Here is a 22,191-nt window from a genome sequence, read left to right as displayed (position 1 = left end):
TTTGCACCAGTTAGCCAAGTTGTAAAAGCAAATAAAAATTTCTCGAAGGAATTAAAAGTGCTACTTCATTGAACAAATGAATGATAAGAAAGCGAAACAACCGAGTTGCTGGTAAGGAGAAAATTACAGAGGTCTGGATAGAAGATCAAACTAGCCACCGTATTTTTCGAAGCCAGAGCCTAACTCAGAGTAAAACCCTAACTCTCTTCAATTCTGTGACGGCTGAGAGAGGTGAGGAAACTGCAGATGGAAAGTTGGAAGCCAGCAGAGGTTGGATCATGAGGTTTAAGGAAAGAAGCCATAATGTATTAAAGTGCAAGATGATAGAAATTGCAGTCAATTATTCAGAAGATCTAGCTAAGGTAACTAATGAAAGTAGTTGAACTAAACAACAGATTTGCAGTATCAGTGAAACGCCTTATATTGAAAGAAGATGCCGTCTAGAACTTGCCTAGCTGTAGGGGAGAAATCAGTGCCTGGCTTCAAAGGACAGGCTGACTCTCTTGTTAGGAATTAATGCAGCTGATGATTTCAAGTTGAAGCCAATGCTTATTTACCATTCTGAAAATCCTAGGGCTCTTAAGAATGATGTTAAATCTACTCTGCTTGTGCTCTGTAAATGGAATGACAAAGCCTGGATGACGGCACATCTGTTTACAACATGAATTATTTAAGTCCACTGTTGAGATCTACTGTTCAGTAAAAAAAAGGTTTGTTTCAAAATATTGCTCAGAGATAATTGCTGGTCACCCAAAAGCTCTGATGGAAGTTTACAGTGAGATTAATGTTGTTTTCATGCCTGCTAACACAGCATCCATTCTGCAGCCTGTGGATCAAGGCACGCCTTCCTAGCCCTATTCAACTTTTGAAGCATTGGATGTGCAATGTGCAGTCGGTCATTGTCATGGAAGAGAACTGGGCCCTTTCTGTTGACCAATGCCAGCTGCAGGCATTGCAGTTTTCGTTGCGTCTCATCGATTTGCTGAGCACACTTCAAAGATGTAATGGTTTTGCTGGGATTCAGGAAGCTGTAGTGGATCAGACAGGCAGCAGACCACCAGACAGTGACCATGATCTTTTTTCTGTGCAAGTTTGGCTTTGGGAAGTGCTTCGGGGTTTCTCAGTCCACTGAGTTGGTTATCACTGGGTGTCATATAAAATCCACTTTTCGTTGCACATCACAGTCCAACGAAGAAATGGTTTGTTATTGTATAGAATAAGAGAAGAAGACACCTCAGAAGGACAGTTCTTTAAATTTGTGGTCAGCTCATGAGGGACCCGTTTATCAAGCTTTTTCACCTTTCCAATTTGCTTCAAATGCCGAGTGACCTTGTGTAGTTTTAAGAGGATCAGCTTTGGTGATTTCCATCAGTTGGCTGTCAGCTTCTGGTGCCGGCCACTGCGCTCCTCCCCGTCAGGGCTCTCGTCTCCTTTGCAGAACTTCTGGAACCACCACTATTGCACGTTAGCATTTCCTGGGCCAGATGTGTTGCTGATGTTGCGAGTTGTCTCCACTGCTTTATGACCTATTTTGAACTTGAATAAGAAAATCACTCGAATTTACTTCTTGTCTAACATCATTTCCATAGTCTAAAATAAAATACGGTAAAGAACCCACCTGCCAATGCTGGAGATTCAAGAGATGTGGGTTCAATCCCTGGGTTGGGAAGATCCACTGGAGAAAGAAATGGTAATTCGGTCCAGTATTCTTGCCTGCAGAATCCCACGGACAGAGGAGCCTGGCGGGCTATGGTGCATAGGATTGCAAAGAATCAGATTGGACTGAAGCGACTTAACATGCACACAATAAGTCGTTAGCAAAAAAACAAAACAAGAGATGTGCATTGGAATGATGTATAGCTTAACCATCTTTATTTAAGAAAGTATTCTAATATCAAATGGCAAATTTCAACAATGCAAAATCTGCGGTTACTTTTGCACCAGCCTTTTGTTGTTCAGTTACCCAGTCAGGTCCGACTTTTTGCGACCCCGTGGATTGCCAGCATGCCAGGTCTCCCTGTCCCTCACCATCTCCCGATGTTTGCCCAAGTTGATGTCCATTGCATCAGTGATGCCATCCAGCCATCTCATCCTCTGATGCCCTCTTCTTCTGCCCTCAGTCTTTCCCAGCATCAGGGACTTTTCCAGTGAGTTGGCTGTTCACATCAGATGACCAGAACACTGGAGCTTCATCTTTAGCATCAGTCCTTCCAACAAGTATTCAGGGTTGATTTCTCTTAAGATATGAATGATTTGATCTTCAAATGCTGAGTGACCTTGAAACAGTTGACCCTCTTCAGCAACGTCTGAGGGACTTTCAGGAGTCTTCTCCACCACCACATTGGAAGGCATCAGTTCTTTGGCATTCTGCCTTCTTTATGGTCCAGCTCTCACAACTGTATGTGACCACTGGGAAGACCATAGCCTTGACTCTACAGACCTTTGTTGACAGAGTAGTCTATGGTTTTCAACACACTGTCTAAATTTGTCATAACTTTCCTTCTAAGAAGCAATCGTCTTCTGATTTCATGGCTGCAGTCACCATCTGCAGTGATTTTAGAGCCCAAGAAGAGGAAATCTGTCACTGCTTCCATCTTTTCCCCTTCTATTTTCCATGAAATAATGGGGCCAGATGTCATGATCTTAGTTTTTTTAATATTTAAGCTGGCTCTTTAACTCTCCTCCTTCACCCTCATCAAGAGGCTCTTTAGTTCCTCTTTGCTTTCTGCCGTTAGAATGGTATCATCTGCATATCTGAGGTTGTTGATGTTTCTCCTGCCTATCTGGACTCCAGTTAGTAACTCATCCAGCCCCGCATTTTTCATGATGTGCTCAGCATATAGGTTAAAGAACAAGGTGATAGCAGACAGCCCTGTCATACTCCTTTCTCAATCTTGAACCAGTCAGTTGTTCCATACAGGGTTCTACCAATTGCTTCTTGACCCTCATACAGGTTTCTCAGGAGACAGGTAAGATGGTCTGGTATTCCCATCTCTTGAAGAGCTTTCCACAGTTGATTATGGTCCACACAGTCAAAGGCTTTGGTGTACTCGATGAAACAGAGGTAGATGTTTTTCTGGAATTCCCTTGCTTTCTCTGTGACCCAGCGGATGTTAGCAGTTTGATCTCTGGTTCCTTTTCCTTCTTGAAACCCAGCTTGGACGTCTGGAAGTTCTTGGTTTGCATCATGCTGAAGCTTAGCATGCAAGATTTTAAGCATGACCTTACTAACCTGGGAGATGAATGCAATTGTCTGATGGTTAACACATTCTTTAGTACTACCCTTCTTGGGAATTGGGATGAAGATTGACCTTTTCCAGTCCTGTGGCCACTGGAATCTGCAATTACTTTTGCACCACCCTAATAGCAGTAAAATGTTTCTTATTAAGGTGGACACGACTGAGTGACTGAACTGAACTGAAGTGATGCATATAGTTATTTAGACATTGCTGTTGTAAACTTAATAGACTCTACAGTATGATGTGAACACAACTTTTTTACACGCACTAGAAAAACAAAAAATTTGTGTGACTTGCTTTATTATGATAGCTGCCTTGCTGCAGTGGTCTGGAACCTGACCCGCAGGCATCTCTGAGGTCTGCCTGTACTGCATTTCTCTTGTCTTCATCCATTTGCTGTCTCTGTAACATGCATGTATTGGCTGACTTCTGCTTGTTTCTATCTCCATTCCAGTTAAAATGTTGTTTCTTATGGGAAACCTTTTGCGATCCCCTCTCCCCCAGGCCACCACCATCCTTAACTGTATTCCCGGAAGAGCATTCATCATATAATTGCTTGTTTACTTTTGTCTTGTTTGATATCCCACTAGATGCGGTGAGGCGAGTGAATGCATATGTAGCTCACTCAAGTGTGTTTCTGATACGGAGTTTTATATTCCATGCAGTCTGTCCTCAATGTCCTGAAAGTTTTTAAGTTTTAGAACATGAGGTAGTCTGTGCATTGAGGTACCTTCTGAGATCTTTTAGGTCCCTTTTTAGAAGTTGTTTTATTTTTTATTATGAGTTATTCAACTTTACAGGAAAGAAAAGATTCAATAAACTGTAAACCTTATATTGTCTTCCTTTAAAGATGTCTGTCTGTAATTACTTGGCCCAGTGAAGACACAGAGGTTCTGAACTGCTGCTGTTACTAAACTCTGGGATGGATCAGGGAATCTGTGATTTAAGAAAAAGAATCAGTCTTTTTCAGTTAAAATATCAGGGGAAGTGTGCGTTTAAATCTGTCATGTATATTGGGGTCTTGATAAATCCTTTTTGGTTGACCAGTTTTTTCTTTTAAACATGCAGTGACAAAACATTAAAATGTATTTCCCGACGTTTGTCCGTCCGTGTTTCTGAGTATATAAATATTTCCCTAGTTTATTCTGATTTCAATAGTTTACATGCATTTCCTTACCTTTACTTCCTAATTTCCATGTGCCTGTGTAATGATGCTAATTATCCTTTTTTTTTTTTTTTACTGAATTTATTGTATTATAGGCTTTTTGATATCCCTGTCCAGATGGACTGTTGCTAGTTTTCCCAGTTTTTGCTGTTGCATACTGAAATTTGATGTTCTCAATTTTGCTCTTGCTATTTTTCAGCTCTGCCGTTGTCATTTTAGTCAATTTCTCATTTTACCATTTTTGTATAAATAGTATTTTAAAAACTTCTTTTAAAGTATGCCATGAAACCTAATGTTTTCATTTTTAGTGAAATGGAATTCACATTAAATCTGTTTTTTTTTTAAGGGTACAAGTCAGCGGTTTTAATATATTTACAAGGTTGGCAACCACTGCCACTATCCAATTAGAAACATTTTCATTAAACCAAAAAGAAGCCATGTACTCATTAGGAGTCATTCCTCATTCCTCTTTGTCCCCAGCCCCTGGCAACCAGTAATCCACTTTGTCTGTCTTTTCTGCCTATTTTGGACATTTCGTATAAATGAAATTAGCTAATATATGGTCTTTTGTGTCTGACTTTTTTCATTTAGCACTGAGTTTTCAAGGTTCATCTGTGCTGTAGCATGTATCAGTACTTTGTAGCTGCGTAGCTGCATCCTGTTTATACTAAATTTTGTTTATCCACTCATTCATTGGTGAACATTTGGATTCTTTCCACTTCATGGGTATTATGAGTAATGCTGCTGTGAACATTTGTTTGCAAGTTTTTCTGTGAGCATGTGTTTTCACTTCCCTTGGGTGTGCACCTAGGAGAGTAATTTTGGGTTATAGGCCGACGCTAACTCTTCGAGGAACTACAAAACTGTTTAGTAATTTTCTCGATAATTTTTACTTAGACAATTTGGTAGGAGAATGAAGATTACAATTCTAATATTCAGTATTTCCTTCCTGTAAGAATTGACTTACTATCATGTTCTTATAAAGAAAATTTCAGAAGACTTGTTTATTGAATGAATGTCTTTGTAAATGTTCCCATTAAATGTACAGTGTCCTACCTAAGGATGAAGTTAGTTGTCATGTTTTATAGAAATTCTTTAGTTTTCCTCATTTTCAGACTGAAGGGTCTGTTCATGTTCCATTGGACCATGCAGATGTGTAAGTTTTCAGAGTCGTCTTTTAATTGTTAATCTGTTCTCATTGTTGGATTGCTTCTCTTGCAGGGTTTTGACTCTGGGAGGAGGGCTGCCTTACTTGGAGCACCTTAATCTCTCTGGTTGTCTTACTGTAACTGGTGCAGGCCTGCAGGACTTGGTTTCAGCATGTCCTTCTTTAAATGATGAATACTTTTACTACTGTGACAACATTAACGGTAATGCCTTTTTTAACAATGAGATAATTTTGGAGGGGTTGATTTAACACTTTTTAACAGTTCTGATAATTCTTAGGATTTCTATTGTTTTCTAGATTTCTAATTACCACACATTTTTGCAATTTCAGATTTAGTCCTTTTCTAAACTTGAGCTTTTCTTATGGAGAGAGATTTCAGCTATGCATTCCACCAGATTTTAGAAATATGTAATAGTTTAATCAGTCCAGAGGGGCAAGTTTTTGTAGAATTACTAAAGTTCTTATAAAATTTGGGGAATTTCTTCTAGTGAAAGAGCACTCATTAACGGTAGAGAGGTACTGACGTTCTAGATAACACCCAGTTCTTAGGGAGGATAGTCAGTTTTCTTGTAGGGCAAGAAAGCGTCATAATACAGTAGAAAAGGGGGGACTTGGGTGATGTGAGCTCCTCAGGGACCCTGAGTCTGGTTCCAGATAAACCTCTTGGAAGATGGAGGAGGATGGTGAGTGTGGTAATGGGAAGAGACTGAGGTGCTTTAAATGTGACTAAAACCCCTATAGTATTTTGGAGATTGAGTCCTGCACTTTCTTCCAACATCATCAGGTAAATATTTCTTGATGTTTTGTTTTGTTTTGTTTTTTAAAGCCTATTCCTACCCTGCAGAGGGACTGTTTAATGTGCTTTTTCAAAGTGCATTCACTGCCCTGTTGGTCATCTGGTAATCGCTGGTGGACACTGCAGTTCAGAAGTCCTGAAGCATAAGCAAATCAACCTCCTGTATTTCTAACTGGGAAAGGTTTACTTGGTTCAGATTCTGCTGTGTCTTTTTACATCATACATTGTTATTTTTGAGAGTCCAATTTCATCTTAAGATCATGGGAAGATCAACTGAGTTTCTCTCAGGCAGGAAACTGGACTGAGGCCAGGAAGACTAGAGGAATGGTATCTTCTTGAACGGCAGCCCAGTAGGCAGAGAAGTTAGCACATTTGCTGTTTCTCGGAGATCAGGTTTTTATTAAAATACATATGAAGAGACAGAAGATAGCACCTCTTTTGTTTCTGGACTCACACTGCTGATGCAGGAGATGACCTCCTGTGTTCTGGAAATCGCAGCTCTAAGTTGGAGCATTTCTTTGCTCTCCATTGCCTGTGGTGTATGATAAGAAATGTTTGTGAAAGTGAGTGTCATATTGGTTGCAACCTGCTACGTGTATGAAAGAAAGTGTGAGTGCTGTGGTGGCGCATGTGCTTCTTCCGGAGTTTGGGAAGAGTTTTACTTTTTTGTTTATTTTTTTGTATAGTTATGTCATTGTAGTTTCACCATTGTAGTTACTAAGGCTTATATATTATGAGAAGTAATCAATAAGCAATTATTTTTTGTAGGAAAAATAGCTTATTGGTAGGTTACATTTGATTTGTCTACATTGATTTCAGTATAGGTTATACTTATGGGAATAAATCTTCAAACCTAATTTGTTATACTTATTTTAGGGTATATAGATATTATTGGGTTGGTGGGGGGATTTGGTTTCACTTCATTTTTATGACCTGTCTGCTGCTTTTGCATGTATCTTTTTTAAAACTTATTAGTATGTTAGAAATTCTTTAATTTTGACCTATTTTGAATATATAAATCTTAAAGTGTTCCAGAGGAGCTGCTATATTTGTTGAATGTTTGTTGAATTCCTTTTAAGATTTTTTTTTTTATGTAATGAGTGCTAATTTTCAATAAGCCAATTTTAATGACCATATCTGTCTTTAAAGGGTTTTAAACAAAATAGACAGTGCTTGTATAATCGAATACTAAGTCTCCTTTAACAGCTTCTTAAAGAATGATTTGCGGGAAATGGAAATCCTTTAAAATTTACAGGGTGACTTGTCATATGAACTTATAATATGTTCCAGAGTTCCAGCCGGTTGCTCTTAAAGCAGTACTCCAGTAACAGTCTTTTCCTTAAAGGACATTTTGACAACCTAGAAAGTGTTAAATAAAGTTGCCTTGTTTCCAGTTTTGCAAGATGACATGGGATTGATCCAGTATCTTTTATTACAGTTTGGCTTGTATAGTAAATATTTAGTGATTGTGTAATGGCTGTCTTTTTATTATTAGTTTTATTAGTTTGGAAAGTAGCCAGTATTTTTATACATGTTCTTAGGCTAATAGGGGGCATATTCAGGTGATACATTTTATTTTAATATTTGAGAATAACACAGTGAAAATTCATTTTGTCAAAAGAGTTTATTTACATAGTTAACTACTAGGTTACTACTAAAAGAAGTAAATACTGATAAATAATGTTCATTAAACAAGTGATGAAGCAAAATTTTCTGTTTCCTAAGCACTAGCAGAGATTTTGGAGAAGATACATTAATTATCAAGCATTGTCTCCTGTGAGCAAGACACTGTACTAAGCACTGACATAAAATGACATTTTTGTTCTTCTGAATGATTCTTCGTGACATTTAAACTTGTTTTTTGACAAAAAAGTTAAGATTTAAGTATAAAGAAGACTTCTTAGCTGTGACATTTAAAAAATTCTTTGTCATTTAAGAAGCAGTAGATGGAATTGCATGATTTTAGCGCTCTGAAGAACGTTTGAGCAGTGATAGCACATAGACTTTTCGTACTGATTTGCATTTCAGTGTATGTTTGTGAATTAAGAGAGATTAGCTCATGGTAGGTGACACAGTCTCAGATGACTTGCTCTCTTATATTTCTAATTTAAGTTAAAAGGAATTTTAAAGGTAAGTGAAGGTAAGTGCAGATACACAGCATAACTAATGTGCTTAAAATCTGAGAAAAATAATTCAGTAATAAAACTTTGGGAAGATAATGATAGCTAACATTATAGCTCTTCTTTTCTAATATTTTTAAAGAACATTTTCTTACGAAATTTATTTTTACCATGCATTTAAAGATTTTATTTGATGATTATGCAGATGTCAGTTTTCTATTTATTATCCTGTACTGTAACTTAATCCTCATATATTATAACCATCGGGTTGTTTTTTTAATCTCATATCAAGATTGCTATTTACTGGTGATAAGTCCAGTGTTTACCTTTTGAACTCCATGTCTACGTAAGTGCATCTAGAGATCCTTGGCAACCCAGCATATCTTAGTCATATCTCTTTCTAATTCTACCTCGCTTTTTCTGTGGCCTGTTTATTCTATTGTCCATTTATTCCCTTTTCTGAACAGTCCTCCTGTGACACTGGAGCATCTTAACTGTTAGCATTGCTTATGACTTCTGTGCTTTGGAAATTGCTGTTCACCCCTGTTTCCAACAGTATGAAACTAACTTAAAAACAGTGGTTGTCTTTACCTTTGCTCTGCTGTAGGCTTTCAACAAAATAAAATCCATTCATGGATGAATCCACTTTTATGGATTATTAGGATCAGTCACCTGGAATGTCATTGACCTTTGAATGGGATTGTAGTTTTGAGGTGGTGTTATAGTTACTGGCTAAGTACATTTATGCCCTTAGACTTCGGTTGAAACTCAGACAGATATCCTAGTGTGTGTTTGAGAAAGGGAGCCCATTTTATATCAGTAGGAGCAATAACTTTGTGACGAATAAGGAGAGACTGACAGGTGTCAGGATAGGGTTGTTTCTACCTAACGTAGGGCACATACTTTCATTCCTGCATTTTCCTTCCTCTATTAGCGCTACTGCCATCCCTGAGACTTTGAGAACAAAGAGTGACTCAGCTGTCCAGAGTGAACACTGAGGATCCTGGGCCTCTGTATTTGGGGGAGAATGATGAAAAAACTGTGTGGTATAGGCATTCCTCGAAGATATTACAAGTTTGGTTCCAGAGCACCATAATAAAGGAACGTTGCAATAAAGTGAGCCACATGAATATTTTGGTTTCCCAGTGTATGTAAAAGTTACGTCAGCACTATCCTGCAGTCTATTAAGTGTGATAGCTTTATGTCTAAAAAAGCAATGTACGTAATTTAAAATACTTCAGTGCTAAAAAATGCTAGCCATCATCTGAGCCTTCAGAATAGTCATGGTAGTACATCAAAGATCACTGACCATAGATCACAGACTGTAACAAATATAATAATAATGAAAAAGCTTGAAATATTGTGAGAATTACCAAAATGTGACACAGAGACAAGAAGGGAGCAAATGCTGTTGGAAATAGTGCCAGTAGACTAGCTCAGTGCAGGGTGGCCACAGACTTTTAGTTTGTAAAAATGCAGTATCAGCAGAGTGCAGTAAAGCAGATCACGGTTAAATGGAATATACCTTTGTTTGGAAAAGTACGACTCTTTTAAGTGGCGTGATTGATCCACTTGGCTCCCATGAAAGTGAAAGTGGAGTTGCTCAGTCGTGTCTGACTCTTCGCGACCTCATGGACTGTAGCCCACCAAGTTCCTCTGTCCATGGGATTTTCCAGGCAAGAATACTGGAGTGGGTTGACATTTCCTTCTCCAGGGGATCTTCCCAACCCAGGGATCGAACCCTGGGTCTCCCATATTGTGGGAAGATGCTTTACCATCTGAGCCACCAGGGAAGCTCTTTCACTTTCTCCCTTTTTGCGAACCAGTAGATACTTTACTTCATTGCTTTCAGCCATCGCTTAGGACTTTTTCCTAGGCCACTTTTGATTTCAGTATAAAATTTCTTCCTTACCTTTCTGTCCTTTTAAAGAAAATACGAATATAGACATTTTGAAGTATTATCAGATCAGATCAGTCACTCGGTCGTGTCCGACTCTTTGCAACCCCACGAATAGCAGCATGCCAGGCCTCCCTGTCCATCACCAACTCCCGGAGTTCACTCAGACTCATGTCCATCGAGTCAGTGATGCCATCCAGCCATCTCATCCTCTGTCGTCCTTTTCTCCTCTTGCCCCCAATCCCTCCCAGCATCAGTCTTTTCCACTGAGTCAACTCTTCGCATGAGGTGGCCAAAGTACTGGAGTTTCAGCTTCAGCATCATTCCTTCCAAAGAAATCCCAGGGCTGATCTCCTTTAGAATGGACTGGTTGGATCTCCTTGCAGTCCAAGGGACTCTCAAGAGTCTTCTCCAACAGCACAGTTCAAAAGCATCAGTTCTTTGGCACTCAGCCTTCTTCACAGTCCAACTCTCACATCCATACATGACCACAGGAAAAACCATAGCCTTGACTAGATGAACCTTTGTTGGCGAAGTAATGTCTCTGCTTTTGAATATGCTATCTAGGTTGGTCATAACCTTCCTTCCAAGGAGTAAGCGTCTTTTAGTTTCATGGCTGCAGTCACCATCTGCAGTGATTTTGGAGCCCAGAAAAATAAAGTCTGACACTCTTTCCACTGTTTCCCCATCTATTTCCCATGAAGTGGTGGGACCGGATGCCATGATCTTCGTTTTCTTAGTTCCTCTTCACTTTCTGCCATAAGGGTGGTGTCATCTGCATATCTGAGGTTATTGATATTTCTCCCGGCAATCTTGATTCCAGCTTGTGTTTTTTTCAGTCCAGCGTTTCTCGTGATGTACTCTGCATAGAAGTTAAATAAGCAGGGTGACAATATACAGCCTTGACGTACTCCTTTTCCTATTTGGAACCAGTCTGTTGTTCCATGTCCAGTTCTAACTGTTGCTTCCTGATCTGCATACAGGTTTCTCAAGAGGCAGATCAGGTGGTCTGGTATTCCCATCTCTTTCAGAATTTTCCACAGTTTATTGTGATCCACACAGTCAAAGGCTTTGGCATAGTCAGTAAAGCAGAAATAGATGTTTTTCTGGAACTCTCTTGCTTTTTCCATGATCCAGCGGATGTTGGCAATTTGATCTCTGATTCCTCTGCCTTTTCTAAAACCAGCTTGAACATCAGGAAGTTCACGGTTCACATATTGCTAAAGCCTGGCTTGGAGAATTTTAAGCATTACTTTACTATCGTGTGAGATGAGTGCAATTGTGTGGTAGTTTGAGCATTCTTTGGCATTGCCTTTCTTTGGGATTGGAATGAAAACTGACCTTTTCCAGTCCTGTGGCCACTGCTGAGTTTTCCAAATTTGCTGGCATATTGAGTGCAGCACTTCCACAGCATCATCTTTCAGGATTTGGAATAGCTCAACTGGAATTCCATCACTTCCACTAGCTTTGTTCGTAGTGATGCTTTCTAAGGCCCACTTGACTTCACATTCCAGGATGTCTGGCTCTAGGTCAGTGATCACACCAACCTGATTATCTGGGTCGTGAAGAGCTTTTTTGTACAGTTCTTCTGTGTATTCTTGCCATCTCTTCTTAATATCTTCTGCTTCTGTTAGGTCCATACCATTTCTGTCCTTTATCGAGCCCATCTTTGCATGAAATGTTCCTTTGGTATCTCTGATTTTCTTGAAGAGCTCTCTAGTCTTTCCCATTTTGTTGTTTTCCTCTATTTCTTTGCATTGATCACTGAAGAAGGCTCTCTTATCTCTCCTTGCTATTCTTTGGAACTCTGAATTCAGATACTTATATCTTTCCTTTTCTCCTTTGCTTTTCGCTTCTCTTCTTTTCACAGCTATTTGTAAGGCCTCCCCAGACAGCCATTTTGCTTTTTTGCATTTCTTTTCCATGGGGATGGTCTTGATCCCTGTGTCCTGTACAATGTCACGAACCTCATTCCATAGTTCATCAGGCACTCTATCAGATCTAGGCCCTTAAATCTATTTCTCACTTCCACTGTATAATCATAAGGGATTTGATTTAGGTCATACCTGAATGGTCTAGTGGTTTTCCCTACTTTCTTCAATTTCAGTCTGAATTTGGCAATAAGGAGTTCATGGTCTGAGCCACAGTCAGCTCCTGGTCTTGTTTTTGCTGACTGTATAAAGCTTCTCCATCTTTGGCTGCAAAGGTATAATCAATCTGATTTAGTTTCATTTTGGAATACTGTACTGAAGTCTCCATGTCTCTTTCCTCTTATTTCTCCCTTTCAGAAAAGTTAGAATTATACACCGAGAAAATTATAGTTATGTTTTCGTAAAAGCCGCCAGTGTAAACATTCCATCCCCAGGGGCTGTGTCAGGGCAGGGCAGGGCAGTGGCAGTGAGGCAGGGCCTTGGGTCTCGGAGAAAGGTGCCTCTCAGTGACTGGCGGGCCGAGCAGTGACCAGAGTAAGCAGGGAGGAAAGCGGACTCAGAAAGGAAGTTGGGGAGTATCAGTTAAAGCTGAAAATGTGTTCAAAGGGAATACCTGGACAAAGGTCGTCAGTGCGAGAAGATTTTCAAGCCACAGGTTTCCTTCCTAGGGTGTTTCTAATATATGATAACACAATACTAAGAGATTTCATTTTGACTCTGTGATTAAGATTGCTAGTGTTGTGTCTTATTTTAAGAGAAAATAATCTTAACAAAAGTGCTGCTTTGTGAATTTTAAGTTTTGACACATTCAAGTTTTTATTTTAAAAGAACACATTTTCATTTTGATTAAGCAAAAAATAGGCTTTGTGGTAATTCAGTTTTATATTTGAAATGATTTTAGACTTAAAATTATGGAAAATTTTAAACATATAAACATAATAATACAGTGAAGCCTATGTATCATTGGCTTCAGCAGTTACACACCCGAGGCCAGTCCTCTTTGATATACCATTATGTGTTCCCTTATTTGCCCCCTATATCCCAGACATAATGTTACTTTAAAAGTTAAACATAAGTATTTGGAGACAAATGAAATCATAAGCTATTGCAGTTCCACTATGGTTGTAAAGCCCGTTTCTTTCTTTTCCTAAAGATACATTATTATTTTCATAGTTAGCTATATGAATGCTGTACTTCTTTGTATATCCTAAGAAATTAATCTTTAGTATTTTGTATATTGCCATTTCAAGAATACAAAGAATAGTTAAATTCTGGGAAGTAGGTGTGTTCTGGGTGTTGATTTGCAAGTTGTTATTTTCTTACGTTGGTATTAGCATAGTTGCCTTCTTTTGCAATGGTTTGATACTTCAAAAAACAAAATGAAACTAACTTAGCATATTTTTCTGAGTTAACGTCTTGGTGTCATCCCAGAGTACTATGATTTTTCAGTTTTAATCCTTTTTATAAAATGTTATTTTCTACAATAAAATTATATTTCATGTATTTTTATCGTCCTTAGTATTACAAATGCAAATCTTTTGGTTCTAATTGATGAGTAAAGAACTAACTTTGTTCATGGTGCAGACATACATATGGTATAAATGTATTACCAGTAAAAAAGGCTTCAATATAGTTAAAATGTCTTTTTCCACATTTGCTTGCCTTTTTGAAAACTATGATTCATTCAGAGTACTTAACATTTGAATATGTGCCATGCTGTCTCTTTGACACTTTCTAATTCTCAGCTGCGTTCCCTAATGCATCTTTTAGTCTAGTGTCTTGAATTGCATAATGTGATTGGAATAAAATGTCAGTTATCCCACAGATGTTTAATGCTTTCTTTGTAATTGAATCACAGTTTTTATTATGTTTTAGATGTGTTTTTAATTATTTATTCATTGCATACTTAATTCTGGAAAATAATTTAACCATAGCACAAGATTTATTTGGGGGAACAGATGTTAAATAACAATATGGCAAACATGTTAAGGCTAGATCTACATAGTTTATTTTTAACAGATATTGTAAATATAGTATTTATTATAATTTTTGAATAGTGGATTCTTTAGCTTATCTATTACAGATGAGGTTGTTTTTGCCTTAATACTATTTCTGGGAAGGATGTTCATGGTGTAAGAGATCCATTGTTCACTTAGCCTGGCAGTCTTGATTCTGTGAGTTATCTCACCCTGGATTTTTTATTTTGTAGGATTATTGCCAACAAAATTATTTCTTTTCCTTCCTCTTTTTCATTTACCTGTGTTAGTTAAAGTTAAACTGCTTTTGGTGACGTTTGTGCTGAATAATTTTTTATACACTCATGGGGCTTTCATTTCTATGGTATAATGTATTGCCAGTAAAAATAATAAGTGTTTTACAGTTCTTTCACTAGCAAGCTTACTTTTATGTGATGAGAATTTCCTCCTTTCACACTTCTCTGTTTTCACGCAGGTCCACATGCTGACACCGCCAGCGGATGCCAGAACCTGCAGTGTGGTTTTCGAGCCTGCTGCCGCTCTGGCGAATGACCCTTGACTTCTGACCCCTGTCTACTTCATTTAGCTGAGCAGGCTTCCTTTCATGCACTTTACTTATAGCACATTTCTTGTGTTAACCATCCCTTTTTTGAGTGACTTGTTTTGGCCCCATTTCTTACAGCCTCAGAAATCTTAATTTACCAGTGAATTGTACAGTGTTGTTTCTCTTTGCAAATCGTACTTTTGTTTTAGAAAGGGATTAGATCTTTTCATAGGGTGAGAACAGTTTTATCAAATTTCTTTAAAATTGAATAATTTGAAAAAAAATTGTCACTAATGCCATGCCATTTAAAGTATTTTTTACATTATTTTGAGTTTTGAAGTCAATGGGTAATTGGTTATCTTTATATAGATAAACACTGTACCAAGCTTTGCAGATCTTTTCAGACATACATTTCTTAAGTTTTATTTTCAGAGACTGCACGTTTTGGAAACCGGTCTCTTTTCCATAATGTTTCCTTTAATTTGAACAGTTCCCAGAGGGCCAATTCAAACATACCCACATGTAAGATCTTCTTAAGATTGTGAAATAAATCGGCTTCCTGGTGTCGGCTCCTTGAGCCGGCAAAGCACCAGTGTCTTTGTACTTTCTTCAGAGACCCCAGTCCCCACCACTGTCTGAAAACGTGTCATGTTTGGGAGGGGTTTTTAAAAGTCCCACAGTCATTTGAAGAAATACATAAATAAAATCTTCTTTGAGGACTTTACCAAGTAATCTCTTTTGTGTTTTGATTGTGTTATAAATCTCAGTCCAGAGTTACTTTACTGTGAAATAGGACAACATGGGTGTTTTGAACTCCCATGAAATCAGTGACCCTAGAACTGTCTGTAGTTTTAGATGGATACCTGATTTTGTTGAGCTGAATTGTCTCTTTGAAATTAATTGTGCAGTATTCGAAATTCAGATTTGTAGGCTCATCTTTGCTGCGTGAAATGACAGTTGGGATGGAGACCCGTTACTCAGAAAGGCACATATTGACTAAAGTTTATGTCATGCTGTGTGTAGTAGTATATCAGCAGCATACCATATTATTTTTATAAATATCTATAAGGCTGTAGAAGAGGAGGTACTCTTGCAGTCATGTTTCTTGTGGTCCCAAGTATTTTTTTGTTTGTTTCATTGAGGAAGAGAAGGAGTAGGAAAGATACCAACTAGAGGTGGGCAGATTCCAGTTCAGGCTAATTGGAAACTACTTTACACAGAGTTGGCTAAAATGAAGGAAGAATCAGTTGATAAGACTATAAATCAGGAGGAGTCACTCTGCTTTTCAGTTTACCTAAAGTTTGAACTAAACACTCCCAGAGAAGATCACCTGTAAGAAAGGACGTCTAATAACTCTGAAGTTTCACTTTCCTCTAAGGATTCTGTGATTTTGATTCCATTGCTGTTAACATTAGTGAATTGTTAGGATGGAACCCCTGTAGTTTCTTGTATGTAGGGTGGGGCAGCTGAATGATCAGACCATCTTATCCTTTGAGTGTGTGTCTCTTAGCTTATAAAGTCCTCATGCCTCTTGTGGCAACACTGCACCTCGCTGCCTCCTTTAAAAGTCGGGTTCCCTTAGAGAACTTGAGAGGACATTTGAGTTTTAGGGAACGGTTACAGGGTCACAAGTTTTATTTTGTAGGTTGAGTGTTCTGTGGTTACTGTATTTTTATTTCCTTAAGCATTTAATAAAATTTGTTTGAATAAATTGAATAAGTTGACATTAGGGACAATTTCAAGAAAACAAACTGAAATAAGTCTTCTGGGGGACTTCCATCAAAGTGCATGAAGTTAGTCATTTGTAACTATGGTTGTGAGTCACCACAGGAGGACTTAAGGTTATACCCATGTAATCATAAGACTGTCATATGCGGGGAGTAAAAGTTTTGATAATACTTAAGGAAAAAATCATGATTAAATGGTATTTGGAGACTTGGCTTAAATGTTATTCTTTATAAAGTAATTAATTTGAGCAACTGATTTTCTAGGAGTTTCAGGTAATTGAGGGGCTCCTCTTTCTCTTTGTTCTGTGCTACTTGATGTTTAGAAAACTATTAAACAGGACTTGGCAGTCTTGAGCCAAACTGACTTCAGTATATGAACATATTGTCATATGGAAACTCACTGTTTTTCTATCACCTCCTGACCTGTTCCATGGGAACGTAGCATAACCTGCACTTAAATTTTAAATAGCACTGCTGTTTGATTTAAGGGACTAGATCTGATAGATAGAGTGCCTGATGAACTATGGATGGAGGTTCATGACATTGTACAGGAGACAGGGATCAAGACCATCCCCATGGAAAAGAAATGCAAAAAGGCAAAATGGCTGTCTGGGGAGGCCTTACAAATAGCTGTGAAAAGAAGAGAAGCGAAAAGCAAAGGAGAAAAGGAAAGATATAAGTATCTGAATTCAGAGTTCCAAAGAATAGCAAGGAGAGATAAGAGAGCCTTCTTCAGTGATCAATGCAAAGAAATAGAGGAAAACAACAGAATGGGAAAGACTATAGAGATCTTTTCAAGAAAATTAGAGATACCAAGGGAACATTTCATGCAAAGATGGCCTCAATAAAGGACAGAAATGATATGGACCTAACAGAAGCAGAAGATATTAAGAAGAGGTGGCAAGAATACACAGAAGAACTGTACAAAAAAGCTCTTCACGACCCAGATGATCATGATGTTGTGATCACTGACCTAGAGCCAGATATCCTGGAATGTGAAGTCAAGTGGGCCTTAGAAAGCATCACTACGAACAAAGCTAGTGGAAGTGATGGAATTCCAGTTGAGCTATTTCAAGTCCTGAAAGATGATGCTGTGGAAGTGCTGCACTCAATATGCCAGCAAATTTGGAAAACTCAGCAGTGGCCACAGGACTGGAAAAGGTCAGTTTTCATTCCAATCCCAAAGAAAGGCAATGCCAAAGAATGCTCAAACTACCGCACAATTGCACTCGTCTCACACGCTAGTAAAGTAATGCTTAAAATTCTCCAAGCCAGGCTTCAGCAATATGTGAACCGTGAACTTCCTGATGTTCAAGCTGGTTTTAGAAAAGGCAGAGGAACCAGAGATCACATTGCCAACATCTGTTGGGTCATGGAAAAAGCAAGAGAGTTCCAGAAAAACATCTATTTCTGCTTTACTGACTATGCCAAAGCCTTTGACTGTGTGGATCACAATAAACTGTGGAAAATTCTGAAAGAGATGGGAATACCAGACCACCTGATCTGCCTCTTGAGAAACCTGTATGCAGATCAGGAAGCAACAGTTTGAACTGGACATGGAACAACAGGCTGGTTCCAAATAGGAAAAGGAGTATATCAAGGCTGTATATGGTCACCCTGCTTATTCAGCTTATATGCAGAGTACATCATGAGAAACGCTGGGCTGGAAGAAGCACAAGCTGGAATCAAGATTGCCGGGAGAAATATCAATAACCTCAGATACGCAGATGACACCACCCTTATGGCAGAAAGTGAAGAGGAACTAAAAAGCCTCTTAATGAAAGAGGAGAGTGAAAAAGTTGGCTAAAAGGTCACCATTCAGAAAACGAAGATCATGGCATCTGGTCCCATCACTTAATGGGAAATAGATGGGGAGACAGTGTCAGACTTTATTTTGGGGGCTCCAAAATCACTGCATATGGTGACTGCAGCCATGAAATTAAAAGACACTTACTCCTTGGAAGGAAAGTTATGACCAACCTAGACAGCATATTCAAAAGCAGAGACATTACTTTGTCAACAAAGGTCCATCTAGTCAAGGCTATGGTTTTTCCTGTGGTCATGTATGGATGTGAGAGTTGGACTGTGAAGAAAGCTGAGCGCCAACAAATTGCTGCTTTTGAACTGTGCTACTGGAGAAGACTCTTGAGAGTTCCTTGGACTGCAAGGAGATCCAACCAGTCCATCCTAAAGGAGATCAGTCCTGGGTGTTCTTTGGAAGGATTGATGTTATAGCTGAAACTGCAGTACTTTGGCCACCTCATGTGAAGAGTTGACTCATTGGAAAAGACCCTGATGCTGGGAAGGATTGGGGGCAGGAGGAGAAGGAGACGACAGAGGATGAGATGGCTGGATGGCATTACCGACTCGATGGACGTGAGTTTGGGTGAACTCTGGGAGTTAGTGATACACAGGGAGGCCTGGTGTGCCGCAGTTTATGGGGTTGCAAAGAGTTGGACACGACTAAGTGACTGAACTGAACTGAATGGTTTAAATTTTTTTCTAAGTTTATTTTTTATTAAAATATAGTTGATGTACAGTGTTGTTTCAGTGTACTGCATGATAACTTGACACCTATTTATTATATAACAGGGTTTTTACCTCTTATTCCCCTTTCCCTAATACCCCCCACTCCCTTCCCATAGCCACTGGTTTGTTTTCTATATTTATGGGAGACTGCTTTTGTTTTGTTTTTTAGATTGCACATATAAGTGAAATCATGTCATATTTTTTTCCCTCTGTTATGACATATTTTACTTAATATCCTCTAGATCCATCTATGTTGTTTCAAGTAGCAAGATTTTTTTATGGCTAAGGAGTACTCCATACACACACCCACACGCACGTGTGCATGTACACATTAAATCTTCTTTATGCATAGATCTTTCCATTGATTCAGGTTGTTTTGATACCATGGCTATTATAAATAATGTAGCAGTGAACACTGAGTGCATTTTAACTTTTCAAATTAGTGTTTTTGTTTTCTTTGGGTAAATACTCAGAAGTGAAATGGCTACTTTTTTTTTTTTTTTGAGCTTCCATACTGTTTTCCATAGGGGCTGCATTAATGTACAGTGCCACCAACAGTGCATGAGGGTTCTCTTCTCTCCTCGTTTTCACAGCACTTGTTATATATTGTCTTTTTGTTAGTAGCTGTTCTGGCTGGTTTGAAGTGGTACCTGATTGTGGTTTCGATCTGAGCATTTTCCTAGTCACGATGTTGAGCATATTTTCATGGATCTGTTGGCTGGCTGTATGTCTTTGAAAAAATATTTATTCAGGTCCATTGACCATTTTTATTTAAAATTTTTTTTTTTTTGACGTGGACCATTTTTAAAGTTTTTATTGAATTTTATACAATACAGTTTTAAGCAATATAATATTGCTTAGGTTTTATGTTTTGGTTTTTTTTGGCCACAAGGTGTGTGAGATCTTACCTCCCTGACTAGGGATCAAACCGGCACTCTGTGCATTGGAAGGCAAAATCTTAACCACTGGACTGCCAGGGAAGTCATCTACTGACCATTTTTTAATCTGGTTTGTTTTTTTGATGTGGAGTTGTATGAGTTCTTTGTATGTTTTGGATATTAACACTTTGTCAAGTATATCATTTTGCAAATGTCTTCTCCCATTCAGTAGGCAGCCTTTTTGTTTTGTTGAGAGTTTTTTTTCCTCCTCCATATAAAAGCTCATTAGTTTGATGCAGCCCCATTTGCTTGTTTTTGCTTTTATTGTCATTGCCTGAGGAGACATATCGCAGCTATTGGTAAGACCAATATCAAAGAGCATACTGCCTATCTTTTCTGGTGAGAGTTTTATGGTTTTGGGTCTCAGGTTTAAGTCTTTAATCCATTTTGAGTTTATTTTGTATTTGTTGTGAGAAACTAGTCCAATTTTATTATTTTTATAATATAGCTGTCCAGTTTTTGAAATACTGTTTATTAAAGAGGCTGTCCTTTCTCCATTTGTATTCTTGCCACCTTTGTCATAGATTAATTAACCATTTTAGTGTGAGTTTACTTCTAGACTCTACTCTGTTCCATTGATCTGTGTGTCTGTTTTTTATTAGGAAGCATGATTCGTCCAACTTTTTTGTTCTTTCTCAAGATTGTTTTGGTTGTTCAAGGTCTTTTGTGTTTACATTCAATTTTAGAATTATTTGTTCTAGTTTTGTGACAGTTCTTTTGGTATTTTGATAGAGCTAGTGTTGAATCTGTAGATTGCCTTGAGTAGTATGGCCAGTTTAACAATATTAATTCCTCCAGTTCACAAGTGCAGCGTATCTTTTCATTTGTACTGTCTTTAGTTTCTTTCATCAGTGTCTCATAGCTTGTACTTTACCTCTTTGGCTAGGTTTATGTGTAGGTTTTGTATTCTTCTTGATGCAGTTGTAAATGGGATTGTTTTATTAATTTCTCTGATAGTTTGTTATTACCATATAGAAATGCAACAGATTTCTGTCCAGTTGGCCCTCTCTCTGTGGTTTCTGCACCTGCGGATACAACCAAACACGGTTGGAGAATATTTCACAATCTGTGGTTGATTGGATCCGTGGGTGTAGAACCTGCAAATGCATGTGACCAACTGTAAAGAAATTGAACATCTGAAATTTTTGGTGTTCAAAAGAGGGTCTTGGAACCAATCTCCTGTGGATACTAAGGAGCAACAAATACTAATTTTGAATCCTGCAACTGTGTGGTATTAATTAGTTTGAATAGTATTTTAGTGATGCCATAAGGGCTTTCTATATATAGTATCATGTCATCTACAGGCAGTGACACTTTCAACCTTTCCTTTCCAATTTGGATGCTTTTTCCTTTCCTTTCCAATTTGGATGCTTTTTTTTTTTTTTTTGTCTTAATGCTGTGACCAGGAGTTCCAATAGTATGTTGAATAAAAGTGGCAAGAGTGGGCATCCTTGTCTTTTTTTTTTTTTTCATTTTTAAATTATGGAAGTATGATAACATTATTTTGCCAACAAAGGTCCATCTAGTTAAGGCTATGGTTTTTCCAGTAGTCATGTATGGATGTGAGAGTTGGATTCTAAAGAAAGCTGAGCGCCCAAGAATTGATGCTTTTGAACTGGGGTGTTGGAGAAGACCCTTGAGAGTCCCTTGGATTGCAAGGAGGTCCACCCAGTCCATCCTAAAGGAGATCAGTCCTGGGGATTCATTGGAAGGACTGATGTTGAAGCTGAAACTCCAGTACTTTGGCCACCTGATGTGAAGAGCTGACTTACTGGAAAAGACCCTAATGCTGGGAAAGATTGAGGACAGGAGGAGAAGGGGACGACAGAGGATGAGATGGTTGGATGGCATCACCGACTCAATGGACATGAGTTTGGGTGGACTCGGGGAATTGGTGATGGACAGGGAGGGCTGGCGTGCTGCAGTTCATGAGGTCGCAAAGAGTCAGACGTGACTGAGTGACCGAACGGAACTGAGCTGGAAAATATTGGACAAAATTGCATATAGGTCCGGTGTAACAATTATTTTTTAAAGTAGATAAATTAAGATTTTTAGTTGGATTTTCAGTATCAAACTCCCTAAAATGAACAGAATGATTGGATACAAAAGTAGAAGGATATGGTAGACCTGAAAAGCACTATGAACCAATACAATATAATTA

General features: G+C 38.4%; 1 protein-coding gene across 1 annotated transcript in view; it reads left to right on the top strand.

Annotated features, from left to right (window-relative positions):
• Window positions 1–15,425, top strand: part of FBXL5 (F-box and leucine rich repeat protein 5) — a 45,447-nt gene extending 30,022 nt beyond the window's left edge. Inside the window, exons 10-11 of the mRNA XM_070372719.1 lie at window positions 5,626–5,774; window positions 14,768–15,425. Of these exons, the coding sequence (XP_070228820.1) occupies window positions 5,626–5,774; window positions 14,768–14,844 (226 nt within the window). The 3' untranslated portion in view covers window positions 14,845–15,425. The remainder of the gene's footprint in view (window positions 1–5,625; window positions 5,775–14,767) is intronic.
• The last annotated feature ends 6,766 nt before the right edge of the window (window positions 15,426–22,191 follow it).

Source organism: Bos mutus, chromosome 6 (genome assembly GCF_027580195.1).
Source record: "Bos mutus isolate GX-2022 chromosome 6, NWIPB_WYAK_1.1, whole genome shotgun sequence".
NCBI lineage: Eukaryota > Metazoa > Chordata > Mammalia > Artiodactyla > Bovidae > Bos > Bos mutus.
The sequence above is the reverse complement of the archived record's forward strand: the minus strand, read 5'-3'. Positions and strand labels throughout refer to the sequence as shown.